Here is a 20,626-nt window from a genome sequence, read left to right on the forward strand (position 1 = left end):
GAGAGGAAAGAACAGAGGAGTGCAGACACAGATCTGAGAGTTAAACCCTCGAGCTTTTTTTGACCCATGCAGTTCTCATTCATTGAACTTCCTGGTGTGATGCTATGTCAACTTCTAGTGAGGCTGCTGAATTTTTTAATGAAATTCAAAGCATCTATGTATTTTTCTCTACATCAACTCATCGATAACAGATTTTGAAGCAACCTCTGGGAACATCCTCTCTGACACTGAAATCACTGAGTGCCACACGATGAGAAAGTCGAGTGGAGGCGATAAAGCCTATCAAACACCAAATGGGGAAGATAGATGATGCCATAGTTGCCAGTATGGGGGATAATGCTATGACAGGAACTGTTCGTGGGAGAACAGTGGCAGAGGGAAATGGAATCACCAGAAACATACATAACTTCAAATTTCTGTGTGGCTTAGTGTTGTGGCATGACATTCTTTGAAATAAATATTGTAAGCAAGAGACTCCAAGGTGTTGACCCTGATATATCTGGAACAATGGAACAACTGGACAAAGCAAAGTCATACCTACAGATTTACTGGTCAGATGAGGGATTCCAAAATGTTCTGAAGAGTGCACAGAAGTTGGCAGAGGAACTTCTCACTGAAGCTATTTTCCCACCCATTCAAGAATACAAGAGTCACCGAAGGAGGAGACATTTTGATTGCGAGACACAGGTTAATCTCATAAAAGATCCCAAATAACAATTCAAAGTTGAATTCTCTAACCAGGTGCTAGATTGCGCAAAACAGTCAGTTGGAGAACATTTCATGCACCTCAAGGAACACAGCAGTATATTTGGGATGTTGTATGATATTCCAAAACTCCTCACTGTAGCTGAAGATGACCGACACCACCAATGCAGGGCACTAGAGACAGTGTTGACACATGATGACATGCGTGATATTGATGCGAGTGATTTAGGTGATGAACTGAAAGCCCTTTCAAGATATATTTCAGCAGGCTCAACTCCAAAGGCTGTTCTGGAATATAGGTGCACAAATAAGATGACCACCCTCTTTCCAAATGCTTTTGTTGCTCTGCGCATACACTTCCTGTAACAGTTGCCAGTGGAGAACACAGCTTCTCCAAGCTGAAGTTAATAACAACACATCTACGCTCCACAATGACACAGGAGAGGCTGGCCGGCCTTGCAACCATCTCAATAGAGCATGAGCTGGCCCAGACTGTGGACCCTCAGGAAGCAGTTCAAATCTTTGCAACCAAGAAGGCATGGAAAGCACCACTTTGACTATTCAAATAGATAAAAATGCCAGTGTTTACTATGCAGGCAAGAAAAGTTACATTTGCTGTTCAGGCGTTTGAAAGTTAAGTGTTACTTAAAATTTTTGAACAAGGCATTTTAAGTTGTTAGTTCTCCTTTATTGGGGTAGATAGCAGAGCAGTACCATGAGAGTAGAAGAACAGGAAGAAGGCAGAATTGAGACCTTTCAAAGTTTTGGCCCAAGCGAGAGGGGATGGGGGCATCATTTGAGCTCCCCGCCTCAGGTGCCAAAATATTGTGGGCCGGCCCTGCATTAAACTTTCACTTTCATTGCAATATTTTAAAACTATACCATTTTATTACATTACCAATTCCTATATACCTGAAGATCTCATGCTGTCAGTCTGAAAACATTATTTTAAATGAACACAACCAGCAGAGATACTGTATCTGAAAAAATTTGGTGGAATTAGTTATCCAATGAGAGTTAGTATATGAAAGGGAAAAGGGAAGGTATTTTTGTGTGTGTGTTCATCCCAAAGGGCTGAAATTCCTTTCTTTGGCATAAATAATATATTTTCTTCTCTAGCTTTGACGGTAGTGTCAAAAGCTGTGTACCTCTGGAGAGAGCCTAAAGCATCATCACAACCACCAATTTCTTTTTTTAAAAAAAGAATAAACTCTTGGTGGGACTTCCAAAATCTATTTTGGTTGCTGTTATATTAGAGTAAATTATGCACACTTTATCACAAATATTAAGTGAAAACTAAAAATCTGACCTTCAAATAAATTGTTAAATTCAAGGTGTGCTTCTATTTTAAACATAATCTTGTCAAATCTAGCAATTGCTAGAGTACTTGTGGTACATTAAAGAGAATCTTTGGCAATTAATATAGCTGGTCCTCAAATGGGTTCTGTAGACTGAATTCATTAACTCCAAATGAATTGATTAACTCAAAATATTTGATCAGAAAAGAACTGCCCGGAGTAGCTCTGTGAATTATTTTTCAGGGGGAAAATATGCTAAAGTCATAATTGGGATTTAAAGTTCAACCATCTGACACTCATAGAAGCAGTATAATCATAAAATATGGTCAAGGTGAATAGTCTCAGTCCATTTCCTAGTAAACAAGCATGCACCACCACAACTGGACTCAACTGACAACCTTGTTAGTAATCGTGATGAAGAGGTCAGGGATTGAATGATCATGGACACTGAACTACCCTTTTATCTTCAGAGATAGTCGCTCTGGATCAGTGTTCTAGTAAATTAAAGGGACAGTCCAGAGACTCTTGCACAGCATCATCCTGTGGGCACAGGATTTCAGTCTCTGCACTGTAAATCTGGCACCTTTCACCAGAACTAAATTCAACTAAACAATTAAAAATATATCCTACTCCATGTGAATTTATACTGAAACTATCAAACTATTTAACTCCATAAGAATCATACTGTAATCATGATACCGTCAGCTTCTGAGCAGAATTGTTCTCCCTCTGCAGGTGATTAGTTTCCAGACTCAGCAAGTGTCTGAATTTGTTGTCAGGAGTTTGTTCTACTGTAGTGTGTCAGAAATATTACAACCATGTTGGAAAACTGGCACTTCAAATCCAGTGTCCACACTGGCTGATTTAGCACACCTAGAGGACCGCTAGAGTAACAAAAAGGTGTTGAAAACCAGCACCAGATATAGGGCCAAATTCTCTTCTCTGATGCTGTGCCCATTTAATATGGAACAGAGATTTTCACCCATTACTTCTATGTTTAGAGCATTCTAGGCCCAAATACGTTTCAAATTTAAAATATGATTAAAGACTTCCATAGCTTTTCTTTATCATTCCAAGAACTGTGGACACAGGATAGCTATTCCTACTGTTCTTTATTACACTGATACAGAGTTCTTTATTACTTACATATAAAACTTAGAAATAGAAGGAGCATCACTAATGATAACATAAGACTCCCTACAGTACATTAATCTGTCTTTGGGCTGAGAAGCAAGTCTGAGGCACTGACCACCTGTGGTAAAGTTTTCTCAGCATTTTTAATTAACAGGGCTATTAACCACAAGCCCCAGCCAAATTCAAACTGGCGTGATTACATTCTGAATACCTTAATTCACTGTGTTTTCAGTTGGATGTGGCATCCTTCACCTTTTGCACCAAATTGTGCAGTATTGCTGTGCACGGTAAAATGGGTTGCCATGTTTCACCCCAGAGATGGTTGCATTTTACTGATAAGTGAGAACTGATCTCTATGTTAAATTATAAAGAACTTGGGGATTATCTTGAAAGGCACTATATAAATGTAAGTTACAGTTTTATTTTTATAAAGTATAATTAATATTTAAAAAAATAAAAAACAGAAACAAAGGGCTAGATCCTGAACTGTGTAAACTGGTTTAGCGCCACTGAGTTCAATCTACACAGATTTACACCAGCTGAGGTTCTGGTCTAACATTCCTTAGACAAACTTTTGTGAAAATACCTTTGTCAAAATACTCTTCTATAGAATTTTGCTTCTTTAATCCCGTCATAATTTAAAGGTGAGTGTTTCTGGTTTTGTTTTTTAAGAGAAGGATTGCATTCTGTTTACCTCACTTTCCTGGTTTGCACACCTTCTCCACAGTTCTCCTTTAAGTCAACATTGGTCACTTTGCAGACGCTCCAGGGTTCTGTAACCCATATGTACTGGCTGCAGTCGCTGTGGCATGGGACCACCTCATATACCTGGAATCCACAAAGAGTGTAAGTTTGCTGTACACGGTATGCAACTATGACAAGTATGCAGGAGCTGTCATTCTGACATAGCAGCAACACAAACATTATTGCTGTTTTGTAAAGATAACAAATATATTTAATCTGAATACATGTACAAGTAGGTTGTGAGACAGTTGCTGTTACAACAGACATAAAACACCTGACACCAAAGCAAGGAAATGAAAAGTTAAATCCCTAACAGTACAAACTCTCTTCTACACCAGCATGCATGCACTTTACCATTACCACTAACACACACAACAGCCTTAACTTTGCTCTAATAGGGAAGCCAGCCTGCTCCTCAGTCTTTCCTTTTATGCTCTACACTCCCTCCACCTAATATTATTAGTTGTGGATGTTTGGTGTGTTTGGGGAGGGTGGATTCTAATGGTATCACTCCCTAAATTACACCAACGTATATCAGAGCATAATCTGGCCCCTCAACTTAAACTATTTTTAACTGTGAAGCCTTAAAGTTATTATATCATGCTAAGATTGGAATGTTATATATAGACAGTCTGAGGTACATTAAAAATGGCATCCTATGTACCATCACATGTATCTTTTTAAAGAACAATTACAGAAAAGGCCAAACAGTGCATACATTATAGAACTTGGTCAGGAAGCACATTATAAGGTTAGGAATCTATTTTGAGACTCTTACCTGAGCCTGGAGCAGGTATTTGCCATGAACCCAAGGGGACAACCGAAGATAAATAGAAACACTAGTTAGTGAGCGAAACGCAGATATTTGAATGGTATATATTTAGTGCTTCATTGGTTAAAACAATCTTCTATGCTCTCTACCAAGTAGAAAGCCTCACCACGTAGGCCAGATAAGACATAGCTTTCCCTCTTGTATCTCTACTAACACATTCTGCATGAAGTCAGCATTTAAGAGAAAAAAATTCTTTTGCACATCACCTTGATGGAGAACTAGTGCAAATATGCTCACCTCTTCCTCACACTGTTTATAACACATGGTTAAACTATTTTATTCTCTGCCTACAATGGGTATAGATTCTTTACAGGCTGGGGAGTTCAATTTCTCCAAGACTGAAGAAATTCCTGAGTGGTTTTGGATGGAAGACTGTGTTTTATATATTATCAATATTGTACTGCCAGGTAGCGTGGGATGGGTAGAAAGGTGGAGAAAGTAACAAAGATCTCATCCTTCACACATTTTTTAAATCTTTTTAGTCAGTCCTAAGTTTGTGTCCAATATTTGAAACCAGTTGCCACTAAAAGCTCTTCTCTAGTTGTCTGATATATCTGCTATCAGAAAGCTAAAGCCAACATTACTAGGCAATCTAAAGGAGAATCTCAATATGGCACTCTCTAGCTGTTGTCAGCAATGCACCTGTCAGCCAAGACAGAGCCCAGGCCTGCGTTCCAGGTGTTAGTGGAGTTCTCTCGACAGTATTGGCATTTATGTGACTGTCACGGATAGCAAGCACTTAGAGCTCAACATTGTCATGGACTCCATGCCTGCCTAGGTAGGTGGGGAGGTAGAGAATCACTGAAGCCAAAGAAAAGGTAGATGTTATTTTCCCCAGGAAACTGGAATCTGCCTCTAGCAGAAACTCTCTGAAAGCCAGAGAGACAATTTTTCAGTGAATTGGACCCAGAATTATCACCTGAAAACCTTCACTATAGCAGTACAGATCATTTTATTTTTTTAACTATAGATGCTTAGGGAAAAGAGAATAAATCTTCAAAAGTTAATTTCAACAATTTCCTGCTCCACAGGTAATTTAAGATATTTGCTTATCCATATATCACACTTTTCTCCATGAGCGAATTTGCTGTGCATACACCTCTGCCAATATGAGAAAGTCATAAATAAGGATATTCAAGGAAAAAGAAATAGGGACACACCTTTTAGCCCCAAATGAGATACTTTAAGATGGAAAGAGCAGAAAAACAATTAATGGTTTTATTACATTTGCCCTTTAAATGGGACAGTTGACATGTATGGATATATTTGCAAATAATTTAAATTAGAAAATATCATTTATTAATGAAAATAGGTTTAGATTAAGGGCCAGATTGTGATCAGTTCCTGCTTGGATGTGCCGGAGGGAATAGGGCAAGGTGCCCTTCTCCCACCTTGCAACATTGGTGTGGAGTCCAGGCCCTGCCTTTCTAGTCACAACCCTGTGTGCCAGCTACTTGAAAGAGTGGTGTTGAGGGTTGGAATCTGGCATGGAGAATTGAGCATGTTGCATTCTCTCCAAGGATGGTGTAGCTATGGGTATGTTTTCTGGGAGACCACAGTGGAAATTCTTGCTGAATCATCTCCAGCTGTAGCATGGTACTCTGCACACTGGTAGGTACCAATGGCAAAATCTAACCCTTACATTTTATATTACAAAATATTATTTTCAAGTGGAAATGCCTTTCATTCTGAAGTGTTGATATGATAATGTGCTAGTTTGCTCTGTCGATTTTCTTTGAGCTGTGGATCAGGTGTGGATTAAACAAACAGCCTTGGGCATCTGTTTGGTCATTGGCACAGGATGGGTTTGTGGGATTTCCACACTTAAGGATTTACAGTGAAGTGTATTTAATATTAAGGGATACAAACGTTTAGTTTTATGGATGGCACAGCCTCTTCCTCATGCATTATCAGACTGCAATTTTACCTTTATTATAGTAATTTAATAGTGGATTTTTTAGCAGCTATAAAGCTGCAGCAAATAAGATCCTAGGTTATATACCAGTAGAGGGCAGCAGTGCTATATACAAAAAATGAGTTCTCTAATACAAATATAGCAACTTCTCCTCTGACATCCTGAAGATCTTATTATGAAATATTGTGCCACATGAATATTACAAGCAGGAAGAGATTTTTTTCCATAAACTTTTTTATAATTTGTTCCTATTATAATGTATTTTCTGTGATTTCAAACAGTTTTAATATGCTCCTCCAAACCAACACAGCCTTCATTGAAACTGGCATTTTGTATTCAAGTGAACTATAAACATAGTGTATTAGCTATAGTTTAAACACTTTCTAAACTACAACTAATTATATACCCTTAAGTAGAAACATTAAATCAACACACCATTTCATTCTGTGTTGACAAAATGTCAATAAGATGGTATTAATAACGTGCACCTTCTTCGAATATGAATGGCCAGATTTTTCCCCCCTCTGAATATTTATGGAGATGAATATGGGGCCATTTAACATGCTATCCACAAATGCAAATTAAATCAAATGCGAGATGAATATAAATCAAATTTGAAGAGAGACAATAAACCTGAAAAGGCAGTTTTTACTACTAAAAACTGCCCAACCCAACAACTTTACATACAGCAGCTCTTACATGCCTGGGCAAGGCCAGAACTTATTTTTAAAAACTTCTGTTGAGATCTTCCTGCTTTGTGTCAGTGTTTTGTATCCAGACACCTACAGTTCCATGAGACCCTAGTGAGGCACCCGCAAGATCAATTTGGCTGACTGCTGCCCTGGGAAGGATTCTAACACCCAGGCAGTTAGACGTTCAAGTTTCAGTCTCAATCAATCTTTTTTGAAACAAGTGCACATGGAAGGCCAAAAACTATGTGGATGCCAATTTTGGCTATAGGATGCTAAGGAGGACACAAGAATCACACTGTGGATACTTTGAATGTTTCTGGTGTTTTGTTTTGATTTTGTTTTGTTTGTTTTTTTGTGGTGGTGATGGGGGGAGGTGGTGAAAAAGAGGATGGGCCAACATAACTATTTCACTGATTACATGGAGTATCTACAAGAAAGAAAGGCAGGACTGGAGGAATGCCACCAGGCCCTTAAAGGGGCTTTGGGGGAATTATTTTATTTTTCAGACTCAGAATTACAACATTTATCAGTCTCACAGAGAGTTTGGGTCCCATGATATTTTTACAATGGAGAGCAATTTCCTCCTTAGTGAAGAAGTGGCAGGTATTTTTAATATTTAGCTCCAGGTATTAATATTATACCAAAATATCTGCCTCACTGCACAGCTCTCATGATGATGTATTCAAATGGAGGAGGAGGATACTGAACAGAATGAATTGATGTTCTTCATGGGCTGCTTACTTTGCATGTACTTTATCTATAATGTATGGCAGTGTTTGAATTAAGGAGGGGAATTTCCTGTACTGTGTAGTTCAACCTCCCTCTCTGAATAATGAGAACTTCAGCTCTTCAGCAGTATGTTTAAGAAAGAGATAATCTTGCAAGGTGATGAGTGTCTGCAGTTGATGAAAATCAAGGCAGAATTGGGCCTTGCAAGTTTTGGCTTTGTAATACAGCATATTGCACGGACTTTTTTTTTTTTTTTAAATCCACAGAGAAAAACCCTAACCCTAATTTTGCATATAAGGACTTTCTGTCTTCCACCAGTGCCAGTCCTTATTACTCAATTCAAACAGCATGTGAAGTACATAGAAGGAAAGGATTCTTCACTGACTTTATATATGTAATACAATTTGTCAACACAGAAATAAAGGAATATATCAGCAAAGAAAAGTAACTGGATTTACCTGATTGACATGATCCAGCTTGGGGCAGGGTCTTCCACCATTGTAGGGTTTTTCACGGAGCCATTTAGACCTAACCTTTACCCCACTCCCACAGGATTTACTACAGCGAGACCAGTTGGACCATTCACTGAGCTTGCAGTCTGACGGACATGGAATAATGCAGGCTTCCTCAATGTAACCTAAGAGAATGGAAATGAAAGCAAAATCTCTTCAGCATGTTGCTCTGCCACTTCTCTCTGGCGCCTCAGTCTAGTTTGTTTCAAGTGTCCAAAGTTTGACTTGCCAGAAGTGGGTGAATGCAGAGATTTCTTTATCATTTGGGCTAAATTAAATTCTGCAGGAAATTGACACATGCCCCCATTGATTATGTTAAAATAACAGCTGAGCATCCTCAATATTATCTGATTAGAATTTGTTCTCACCAGATTTCCACAGTCTGACATTCTAACAGCTGCTAGAGTGTAATTGACACTGCATTAGTCTCATGCTGCAGAAATGATAGATAGATGTGTTAAAAATCCTGTCACACAGATGAGTTACAAACCTTTATATAGTTGCATCAAGCAAGTCCGCTGTGGTTATATGTATGTTAACAGTCTAACAAACTGGACCACAAGACTTGTGTCTTATCAGCTTGGAACTAGTAAACTTAATATCTTATGACCTATTCAAGGCTAGAAAGAGAGAGTGGTCAGCCACATTACTGATTTGCAGATTAACAACCATCTGCCCTCACTAATACACAAAGTAATCACTCTGAAGGGGAATGCAAATGCTTAGTTTTGGTAACTCATGGATCCTGAGAAACTGGAAGGAGGGCATGTATAGAGGTATGTAACTAGGATACCATTCCTAAATCAATGCAACAACTGATAACGTATTTCTTCTAAAGCAGAATGTGTTAGACCTATACTATGTGTGTGGTTTATATTAACATTTACAGCAAGAACCATAAAAAGTTAGTGTTCATAACTGTGCCGCTACTGTAGAGATGTCCTGAATGTATATGGACTATCCACCCCTCCCCCTTTTTTTATATAGTGGAGTTTATTGACATCCTAATCTACTGGATATATGTGTGTGTGTGTGTGTGTAAGTTATGGTAGTATCTCCGGTTCCACGTGTAATAACTTGGCAAATGTAGACTTTTTAATGAAAATTATTTTACATACAGTTGAAAAACCGACAAATTAATAAAATGATGAGATGCAGCTGGAATGAATCATTTATGTATTGTAAGTGAGATAGTTCTCATACCATTGGTAGAGCAGGCTGGTCACAGTTTTACATTTATTGTCTTTTAATTTCATTGAATGTCTCCTTATTTTTGTATTATTAGTGAGGACTTACCTTTGCTATACTATTCATTATTTTGTCTCCCTCTATACTGTCTCCTTTTATTAACTGACTCTCTAAACAATCCCCAAGCTTTTCAATATCTTTTCAAATAGAAGTTTTCCAGGTCGCTAATAATTTTAATTCCTCCTCTCTGAACTCCTTTCTATTTCTGTTTTATGCTTTTGAGATAAGAGTGAGGCTTGAATGGCATTGGGTCATGTTAGGTCAACGATTTGGCACCCCCCTCCTTTATTTTTTTTGAGGCTTCTATCTTGTTCTCCAAAATGTCAGCTTTCATTAAAAGATATATCTGTAGCCATTATGGTTCTGAGGAAACAAACAGTTTTTTCGACATTAACAGACACACTGATGGCAGCCTGAATTTGTAGAGAACTTGAAATACTAACTCTAAGAGGTGTGGACTCTATTCATCTCTAAAGGGTGCTAACTCAGGTGACGGATGATAATTTAAATGTCAACACTTATCTATTTCACTGCTCATCAAAGCACATAAGGAAGGAGAGGGACTGTCTTATGATGATGAAATGTGCAATACATTCATTTTAATACTACAATTGAGTGGCACTTGAGATACACTTACTTTATTTGCAGTTTGACCTATGAAGCCAAAATGCCAGAGGGAAACAGTGGAACCTATGGGACATTTGAGTCCCACCAGAGCAGAAGGGGCTTGGCCTGATCTGGTGACTGGTGTGGGATCATCTCATCTTGCTTTTAGAGGATGCAGTGAGACACTATGTGCAGACCCAAGTAGACATCATTACATTGGTCACAGTTAGGTCATGTTGTCAAGTTTTCTGACAACTATGACCAAAGAAACAAAACAACCCTCCCCCCCCCAAAAAAAAACCCCACCCTTAGAGTTTGATGTCATGTCACATGATTCTGGGGGCCATGTGCTTTATTCCACCTCTGCCCCTGGATGCATCCAAACCCAGTGAGAGGGAGCCAAGCCTCAACAGCCAAGCAGAGTATGCTCATGATCACACTGTGAGCAACTGGACAATCTACTGTCAGTGGCATTCATTTTAGCTTGTCTTGTAGGTGGAGCCAGGCTTGTGGACAAAAAACCAACCAGACAACACACTACTTTTTTCATTTCCAATTTGGGTCTGGATAAGAGTAACCAGAAATGCACACAATATTCCAAGCAAGAGTATGCTATTTATCTACAGAATTGCATTGTAATATTTTAGTATTAATTTCCCTCCCGTTCCTTTTGCATCCTAGCAGTTTCTTTGCTTTTTTATCCACCTCCACATGCTGCGACGTTAGCAACTCTATTTGAAAAATTGAACTCTGAGTGAACTGTCTTCTGCCAAGATCTTTTCTGAAGGCAACTAACACCAAACAATTATGTGCAATATAAAAATGCAGAAACGTTTGATACATTTTATTTCCAAATGTATTTGTAGACACTTTCCAGCAATGTATGTTAAGCACAAGGTGCAGTAGAAATTAAAAAAAAAAACCCTGTACAATTGGAATATGCACATTTTACCTGTACACTCAGATAAACTCTGAATTCTGGTTCTAGTTTTCTATAGCTTGCATCTGCTTGGAACTGCTAGCTGGTTAAATATCTATACAGAGTATGTCTTGAATTTGATCTATGTAGAGCTGTCCTTCAGAGAATGTATCATCTTTAAGATGTCAACTACTTCACAGAAATGAATTATGAACTTGTTTATTAAGTAACTTTTGACATTGAACTGACTGACCAAATGATTCTTTATGAAAGGCACATTGTTTTAGACATATTTTTGAAAATCGTATGATATGCAGTGGTATGGATTGCCATGCAGCAGAATGGGTGACATCGATTATGGATCATGTCTGACCTCAAAGCTCCATCCTACACTAAATGTTAATGCATAAAATCAAATTGTTAATCTTCTATAGGATGCAACGAGCACTTTAAGATGGAATGTAAAGCCAGACATCTGATTTCAATATTTTGGAATATTGCAGTTTGAAATGAATCATGACAAGGAAGTTAAGAGAGAACAGAAAATATCCATCTAGCAGGATTTTTTGGCTCATTATTAAAACATGAGGAGTTGTTTTATATCTCTAAGGTTGAGTTTATTGACATCCTAATCTACTGGATGCAAGCTTTTATCTACACTAGTTTCAACATTACTTTTACATAATTTTGCCCACATAAAACTATTTCTGTTTTTACCAGTAACACTCAGTTTTAGTGTTTGTTAAGTTTCTCTCTCCCCAATTAAAATCTGGGAGGAACAACTTCATCTCATTTTAGATAAAGTATTCACTTTTTTCAGCAGATCACTTCAATAAATCACTCTAGAGTAGTTCAACTAGCTCATTTATTGAGATTCTAGGATAAGCCTCCAAAATATTTTAACTTTGCCTGATTGTAACTCAAGGGATTAAATTTCTCACCATCTGTCTCAGTCACAGATTCAGGGACTTTCAGATGCGAGTGCCACAAAATACCAGTAGAAGGTTGGGGGTTTGTGTGTGGAGCGGTTACTGGGATACGAAAAGGAAACTTCTGGGAACACATTTTCATAAATGACCTACCAGATTACCACATATTTAGCTTTGTTTCCCCTGTTTGTTGATACAAAATAGGAAAATAAAGAATTCTTCTTGTGGGATAATATATGGAATACATTGTATGTATGTAGCTAAAAAAACAACAAGAAGCGCGTTTTCAATTTTACACTTAGATGGCATATCAGACAAAAACATTCTATGGAAGTCAGACATTTCAATTACTTTCAACTGTATTTAAAAAGTATAATTATCCCCCAAAATGGCAAATGAATCTGTACCATAATAGCCTGTAATGATGTAACGTAGTAAAAATCTCAATATGCTTGCACCATTCAACATGAATCACAATGCAGTAAAGCCATAATTGTATCTAATACCTGAAATGCTTTACTATATTTTCACGGAGGATTTAGTAGGCAAATTACCATATTAACACTATGTAAAAAGTTTGTGTAACCGAAGCACTACAATTCTTTACACTTCTTAGTCTGTCTTCCACTCAGAGGATGCCCTTTCCTGGCTAGTCAAGTCCACGGTGCTGATGGAGACTTCTCTACAAGAGTTGCCTCTACCCTGCCTCCCCACCAGCAATGGCACCAGCACCCACAAATCCCCTGGAACAATTGGGTAGTGGGGACTTTTGAACAAGAGCTGAAGGTAGAGAATAAGAGGGGACTCTTAGCCATTGGAGATATGGGAGAAGGAGGGTTTTTGTTGTCACCAAAGGGTAGAGGAGGAAAGCAGGGAGTCACCAAGGAGAAAATATTATCAAGAGAGGAAGGGAACAAGCGAGTGAAGACTTCCAGCCACTGGTGGGAGATTGAAGAGTGTTTGACAGAATATGGATCCCCAGCATTAGCAGAAAGAGGGGAAAGGAAGGAGCATTCCAGGTGCAAAGAGTTCTCTAAAGGGAACAGAGAGACTGAAGGCCTTTCCAAGGAATGAATGGAGTTTATGTTCGGGGAAAAGAGGCAAAGTGACTGCAGAGGCGAGACACAACATGGGAGATATTAAAGGGAAAAGAGGGACAGAGGAGGGAAAACAGGAAAGAACAGACAGGGATGAAAGGAAGAGGGAAGGAGAGCAGCCAAAGGAGGGCAGAAGGTGGGTGTGATACTTTCTCAGGGTACCAGAACTGTAAGTTACCTTGTTACCCCTCTGCCTCAGCGAGAGAGAGATTTGCTGATACTAGACTGTGTGACAGCTCCTGATACTCCAGTGCATTAGCCAGTCCAACAAACTCTTCAGGACTCTGCCAGCCCCTATTTAATCTTGCAGGTAACGCTTGGCGCACTTCAGTTTCTGACTCCCCTTGTAGAACACTGCCCTGCAGTATCCAGCCCCTGTCACTGGACACTCACAGAAATTACCAACTCCACTGTCTCCAAAGAGACAAGACACTCACCAGCCGGTTGGCTTCGTGGACGATGCACATTCTTACATGGCAGTGAAAGCTCACTCTGCGGCAATAAGAGAGCTCAGAGGACAGACTGAACGGGGAAAGACAGACATGAGATAGGAAAGAAAAACAGAAAGAGAAGAAGTGGAAACAGAAGAAGAAAGAAATGGAGACAACACATCCTGCCAGAAACAGCATTTTCTGCCAAGCACACACACAAAATTATGCCTCAAGAGCTGATTCAGGTATCTCCTGACCTAAAGTAGGGAAACAAACAAAAGAACCTCTTTCCCAACTAAAAATAAAAGACAAAGAGAAGTAAGTATGGGGAGGCCATCACATTGTTTGGCATTACAGTCTTTGGAAATCATGTCAATTTTCAAAAATATTTAAAAGGAAAATCACAGGTCTCCAACTAAATTTGGGATCTGAAAGTCTTTGCTGAACTAATTTAATCTCTTTGGCATCTTTTCTTCCTCTCAGTTCCTTCTCTATTTCATCTTGAATCATCAGCCGACCCAGTGTGTAGCCAGGGCTAGGTCACCGGAGACCTTTGGGACCTATGCAGGAGCAGCCGTCAACATCATGATCTCCTCCAGCTCCCCTCGACTTGCTTCTGCAGAGCTCCATTCCACCTCTTGGCATCCCCCTCCTTCTGGCCTGCACATTATCATCAGATTTATCTTGCACACTCATCACAGCTCATATTCAGAACACTAATAGAAAATCATTTGTGATTAATACATGCAGTAAAATAAATAATTAAATAAAAATGTTGAAAAAATGGTTACAAATAATAAATTCAAGGAAACTGCAATCTGCTTGCAGATATTTATGTGACCAGAGAAGATTAAATTAGATAAATTGCCTGTAGAAAATGATTCATTTTACTCTATTCTCCAGTCTTCTTATGCCACTTTTCATCAAATGCATCTCTGAAGGTGTATCATCACCACCTACACATTTTTGCATGTTTCACATAGACATGTGCTTTCAAATGTTGCTCAGGCACATCTATCTCTTCCTTCTCCCTTCTTTACTTCATTGGTACAAATATATTCAATGTAATGCAAGCAAAAAAAACCAACCCAAAACAAACCAACCAACCAAACAAAAAAACCACGCTTTATGAAGCCAAAGAGACAACAAGTTTCCTACACTTGAAATATCCCAATGTTAGCTACCTAGTTTATAAAAGGACAATTTTAAACTTGGGTCTAGGCAACTAATTCCATATTTAAACACCTAAACAAGACCCTGTTTCAGCAAAATATTTATGTGAAGTAAATGAGACTACTCATATGCTTAAAATTAGGCATGAGCTTTGCTGAATCAGGCCTGAAGTGGATGATTTCCAGAGATGCAGAGCACCCAGGACTCCCACTTTAAGGCTACGTCTACACTTGGAGGTGGCGGTGTGATTCCGAGCTTGAGTAGAAGTACTCAGGCTAGCTTTTATTGAGCTAGTGCATTAAAAATATTAAGGATGTAGCCACAGTAGCATGGTTAGTGGTGGCACGGGCTAGCTGCCATTAGCATGTACCCATGGGGTTCAGGTGGGTTTCTACTTAGAGTGACTAGCCTGTGCCACTGCTCACTGATCCCCGAGCTACTGCAGCTACAACCTTACTATTTTTAGTGTGCTAGCTCAATGAGAGCTAGCACAAGTATGTCTGCTTAAGATGGGGATTACACCCACAGCTCCAAGTGCAGATATACTTTGGATACGTCCATACTACCCGCCGGGTCGGCGGGTAGCAATCAACTTCTCGGAGTTCGATATATCGTGTCTCATCTAGACGCGATATATCGAACTCCAAACGCGCTCCTGTCAACTCCAGAACTCCACCACCATGAACGGCGGTGGCGGAGTCGATGGGGGAGCCACGGACTTCAATCCTGCGCCGTGAGGACGGGTAAGTAGTTCGAACTAAGGTCGTTCGACTTCAGCTACGCTATTCGCATAGCTGAAGTTGCGTACCTTAGTTCGACCCCCCCCCCAGTGTAGACCAGGCCTTTATGTCAGTCAGAACAGATGATGCTCAGTACCTTTGAAAAAACTGTGGTTTGTTGCTTAGGTTTAGTCATTCATGTTTGCAAATTTTCACCATGCTGTAAAAATATCAGAAAATTAGGAGAAGATAACTGATGCTGATTAGAGATATGGAGAACTTATATGTAGACAGGGCTGGAAAGTAACATGTAGATTCTTCTCAGAAAAGGGCAACTGGAACTGAGAAGAGATCTAATCATCCAGCAAATTCTGAGTTTATGAAGTGGACATCCATCTACTATGAACTGGACTGTAATTACTAAACAACTTCATGTTCACCACTGAACCAACATCAACTAGCAATGTCCTTCAGCCACTACCAACCTGGATTCAAACTTAGGGGTGATAGTTTGCCCCATGACCAATTCCCCAAGCCACTTGGACCACCAAGTAAAAAGTCATTTAAGGATATGATGGACAATTGTTACAACAGACTTAAGTGGACTTCATCCCTTGCCTGATGACAACGCAGTCGAAGTAGGTGGACTTCAGATTCTTTCTATTCACAAAATGCTGATGTCTGCATGTAAAGTCTGACTCCAATTGGGTTGAGTTTGTTGCGCTGTAGCTTGGAATCATTATGGATGTCTTAAAAACTTAGTACTTGGAGATCAACAGAGCAGCTAGCTAGGTACTACCCCACACATGAGAGCAGTACAATTATCCTGCTTCTTTCTTGCAAGTACTGCCCTCTGCTTCCAAGAGAGAAATTGTGGCACCAGAGTTTTTTATGCTATATAATTTGTAGAAGTATATCTTTCTTGGAATTGATCTTCCAGGACTGAGAGAAGAGCACAGCTGTCTACATTTCTCCTGGCTTTAAAAGGTATTTGTTCTTTGTCCAGGAGTGCTTATATTTGTGACTCTGTCACAATATCCCATGGAATGATAAATTGCACTACAGCATGTCCTTTTTCTTATTTTCAGGATTACCTTTCAAGACTTCAATGCCAAAGAACAACTGTTAATACTTAGTGATCTTCTGGAGGACTAAATACAGCCTTCATGTGCTCTCTGGGTTGATGGATGTCCCTTGAGTCTGACCCACTGACAGAAAGAGTATCTTGGCACTGCACTAGTGGTGGCAGAGGATGAGAAGGCAGCAAGATGTATGAGCAAGAACAATCTATCCCACAACTGTTCTCTTGCCTAGTACTTGCCAAATTGCTCCTGGCTACAACATACTGTTGGCAGCTATTTTTAGACTTAGAATCAAATACAGTGTCAAGAGCAATGTCTATGCCGGTATTTGAGCTAAAGCTGAAGGATAATGCTTCCATCTGCCCTAATGTATAATGCAGGTACATTTATTCAAACCATACTTACTAAGCACCTCCTTTTGAATTTCTTGATGATGACTACAGCATCAACTCAACAATACGCCTGCCTGGCCACAAAGATGTCCACATAGAAAATGTTACAAATGCATAGGCAACATATTCCAACACAGCACACAAATTGTATCAAATACAGTACCTTACATATAGCATATGGAAAAGTAAAATACATGCCCCAATAGTGTTTATAATAGACTTAAGTGCTAAGATGCAAGTACACTAGCATTGTATTAGATAGAGACCTAGATTAGAGATTGCCATGGAAAGAACATAATGTGTTTTATAAAGGTATGGTTAATGAAAAACAAAAAAACTTTTAATCTTCATTTCTATGTTCTTTGTTTTCCTTTCATAGATATATTGCCCTAGAGTAGTTTAAAAAGGAAAAGACAGAGAAAAAGAATTGATAGAAGTGGACACAGCAAGTTATAAATTTATGTCTAAGATCACATGGACACTTTTATAACATTTGAAATTTGGCTATCAGGCACATGAGCAGTTCAATAAGAAATTCCTTGCTTCACATAAATACTCTCAACAGATGTTGGAAAAGATATTCACTGATACACAGATATTCCTCTATAATCCCTTGCATAAGCCTTGTAGCCATAGACTGCTTTGTGGAGTCAGCACAAATCAATGCATCTCATTTAATTAATGCTAAAGGGGGAAATAATCTCACACTAATAAGGCAGCAGACAAACTATCCAGGACTGGTTGATTGTGCCTAAGGTCTTAACAATAAACTGACATGAATTAAGAAGGGTAATATGACCTATATAAAAAAATGTACAACAGTTTGCCATGCTAGCATGTTGACTCCCTACATAAGAGAACATGTCTCAGTTTATGTGGGTCAGGAATCAATTACTATATGAAGGAGACAAACTAAATACTATAGAATAAATAAAGTGGTTTATATGCAGTACTGTAGAATAAATAAAGTGGTTCACATGCAGTACAGTAGCTCTTTGCTTTTCATGATCAGGATACAAATACGTGTGTGTGTGTCTGTGTGTGTGGAGAAAGTGAATAAGGAAAAGTTATTTACTTGTTCCCATGATATAAGAACTAGGGGCCACCAAATGAAATTAATGGGCAGCAGGTTTAAAACAAATAAAAGGAAGTTCTTCACACAGTACACAGTCAATCTGTGGAACTCCTTGCCTGAGGAGGTTGTGAAGGCTAGGATAATAACAGGGTTTAAAAGAGAAACAGATACATTCATGGAGGTTAAGTCCATTAATGGCTATTAGCCAGGATGGGTAAGGAATGGTGTCCCTAGCCTCTGTTTGTCAGAGGGTGGAGATGGATGGCAGGAGACAGATCACTTGATCATTACCTGTTAGGTTCACTCCCTCTAGGACACCTGGCATTCGTCACTGTTGGCAGACAGGATACTGGGCTGGATGGACCTTGGGTCTGACCCAGTATGGCCATTCTTATGTTGTTCTTACAAGTTTTTTGTTTCCACAGCAATTATAATTTAAACTTTAAAGGAGCCACACAGGGATTTTGCATTTGCTATTTACTATATTAAATAAACCATAATAATACTTTGCTAAAAATGTGTTCAGTTGTTGATGTTATTTCCTCAAACTAAAACGCACACCAATGATGACAGAGATAGGCTACACAAAGCAATTGTGTGTTTTGTAAAGAAAAGGCTGCAGTTCAATTGCACTTTATATTTTCCTACTTTCCCAGCAAATTACTGGAACCAATATTGAAACCAAGTAAGGATCAGAGAACTAGAAAACAGAGGGTCTACGTCCACAGTGAGAGAAATGGAAAAATCTCTCTTTTATCTCGCTCTCTCTCTCCACACAGATATTGATCTACAGTAAGCATTGTGGACATAGCACTTTCATGAGTGACCATAACTTACTACCTCGAACCCACAAACTTACCCTTACTCTAAGTCTTTACTCAACACCATGCTTCCCTGGTCCTTCTTTTCATGTCAACTTAGACCCCTCAATCTGAGCCACCTGGACTAAAGTATGTCCAGTCAATGGCTTCTAATAAAGAAATGAGAGTTGAGAAAATGACTGCACCACAACTAAAGGTGCGGCAGAATTTGTGTGGGCTTACCCAAAGAAGGACAGCTCTGCTTTGTGGTTTCGGGGGGGAGAGGAAGGTCAGAAACTGCTTCAAAAGGTGCTCGGTGGTCAACTTTGCAGCAATGATTCACCCCCCCCCCAGGAATGTGCACAAAGGCACGAAACCTAGGTGGGGCAAGTCTCTATGTGAAAGCAGCGAGGAGGCCAGCACCCACCCTCCCTCCTCTAGTAGCCAGCAAGTGGAGGTGAATGGCAGGCTGGATTTGGACCTGCTGTGGGCATTACTCTAGTCGCCCCTTTTAAAGGGGGGCTGGGAAGGAATTTTTCCCAAACCACCAGAATTGGCTTCGGTGGAGCATGAGGGTGTGAGGATGGACCTTTTCTGGTGAATAGAAAAGGTGGTAGACCACGTGTCACAACTTATTTTGTAATATTGGGCGGATGTCCAGTGCAGGTACTCCATAGGGAGGGCAGCCAGTGACCAGATAAATGGCCTGGTAAAGGACTTAAAAGGAGGTACTGGATAAAGAAACAGAATGGGGGAGAGGGTTCAGGGACTCTGGTACAGCAGGGAGACAACCCCCCCCCTAGTTCTCAAAGCCCTCCTTAAGCCTCTTGCGAGGCTGGTAGATGGTAAGGTCCAAGCCATGGGTCAGCTGGTGGATCTGGATGGAAACAAAGGTGGGGCTGGTGGAAGCCCCGGCGAAATGATGTGAATAAGCATGCAGTAAACAAAGGGGGCCTGGTGAAAGCCCCAGAGAATTGATTTGAATAAGCATGGATTTGCCTGCACTGTACACTTTATCTGCTGGGTAGTCCCAGACATCTATATAATAAAGTTGGGGCCTGATTAAAACCCTTAACAAGTCTCCTGTCCTTCTTGTGGTGTATCCAGACAATTAGACTCTCTTTGCTCTCCTCTTCTCCCTTCCCCAAACTATAAGCTGCACTGTCCTACCTGCTCCTGGCTCCCTGAGTCGTCCTCCCATTTCCAAGGAGAGACCTGTCCTACCTCTCCTGCCCACCCTAAGAAGTGCTAACTAGGGCTTCCTCTTCGCAAAGAATGGATGGTTCTCCTGGTTCTCCCTGTAGCTTACTTCTTCCTGCTCAGGGCATGAGGCCACTTCCAATTTTTCCTAACTTAGTCACTCCATGGCTTCTTGTCCCTCCTGTTTCTTGGCCTGATGGAGAGGATGAGACCCACTAGGTGAGGAGACATACAAGCCATCGGTGTCACAACCAAGCCCTTCTCAGAAACACTTCGCTTTGCCTGGCACAGCAAGATGTTAAACACCCTTAGATTGATCAGTTTCCACACATTTTTTCTTCTCAAGAAAACATTCAGAAGTTCCCTACATGATAAACAGACTGGGATATTCTAG

General features: G+C 39.8%; 1 protein-coding gene across 16 annotated transcripts in view; it reads right to left on the reverse strand.

Moving 5' to 3' along the window:
* The window catches only part of THSD7A (thrombospondin type 1 domain containing 7A), a 556,843-nt gene that overhangs the window by 46,952 nt on the left and 489,265 nt on the right, over positions 1 to 20,626 (reverse strand). For all 16 annotated transcript variants that reach the window (XM_039524530.1, XM_039524529.1, XM_039524540.1 and 13 more), the window contains 3 exons: positions 8,508 to 8,686; positions 4,660 to 4,665; positions 3,832 to 3,965 (listed from right to left, as the gene is read on the reverse strand). In XM_039524530.1, the coding sequence (XP_039380464.1) occupies positions 3,832 to 3,965; positions 4,660 to 4,665; positions 8,508 to 8,686 (319 nt within the window). The remainder of the gene's footprint in view (positions 1 to 3,831; positions 3,966 to 4,659; positions 4,666 to 8,507; positions 8,687 to 20,626) is intronic.

This window comes from Mauremys reevesii, linkage group 2 (assembly GCF_016161935.1).
Source record: "Mauremys reevesii isolate NIE-2019 linkage group 2, ASM1616193v1, whole genome shotgun sequence".
NCBI lineage: Eukaryota > Metazoa > Chordata > Testudines > Geoemydidae > Mauremys > Mauremys reevesii.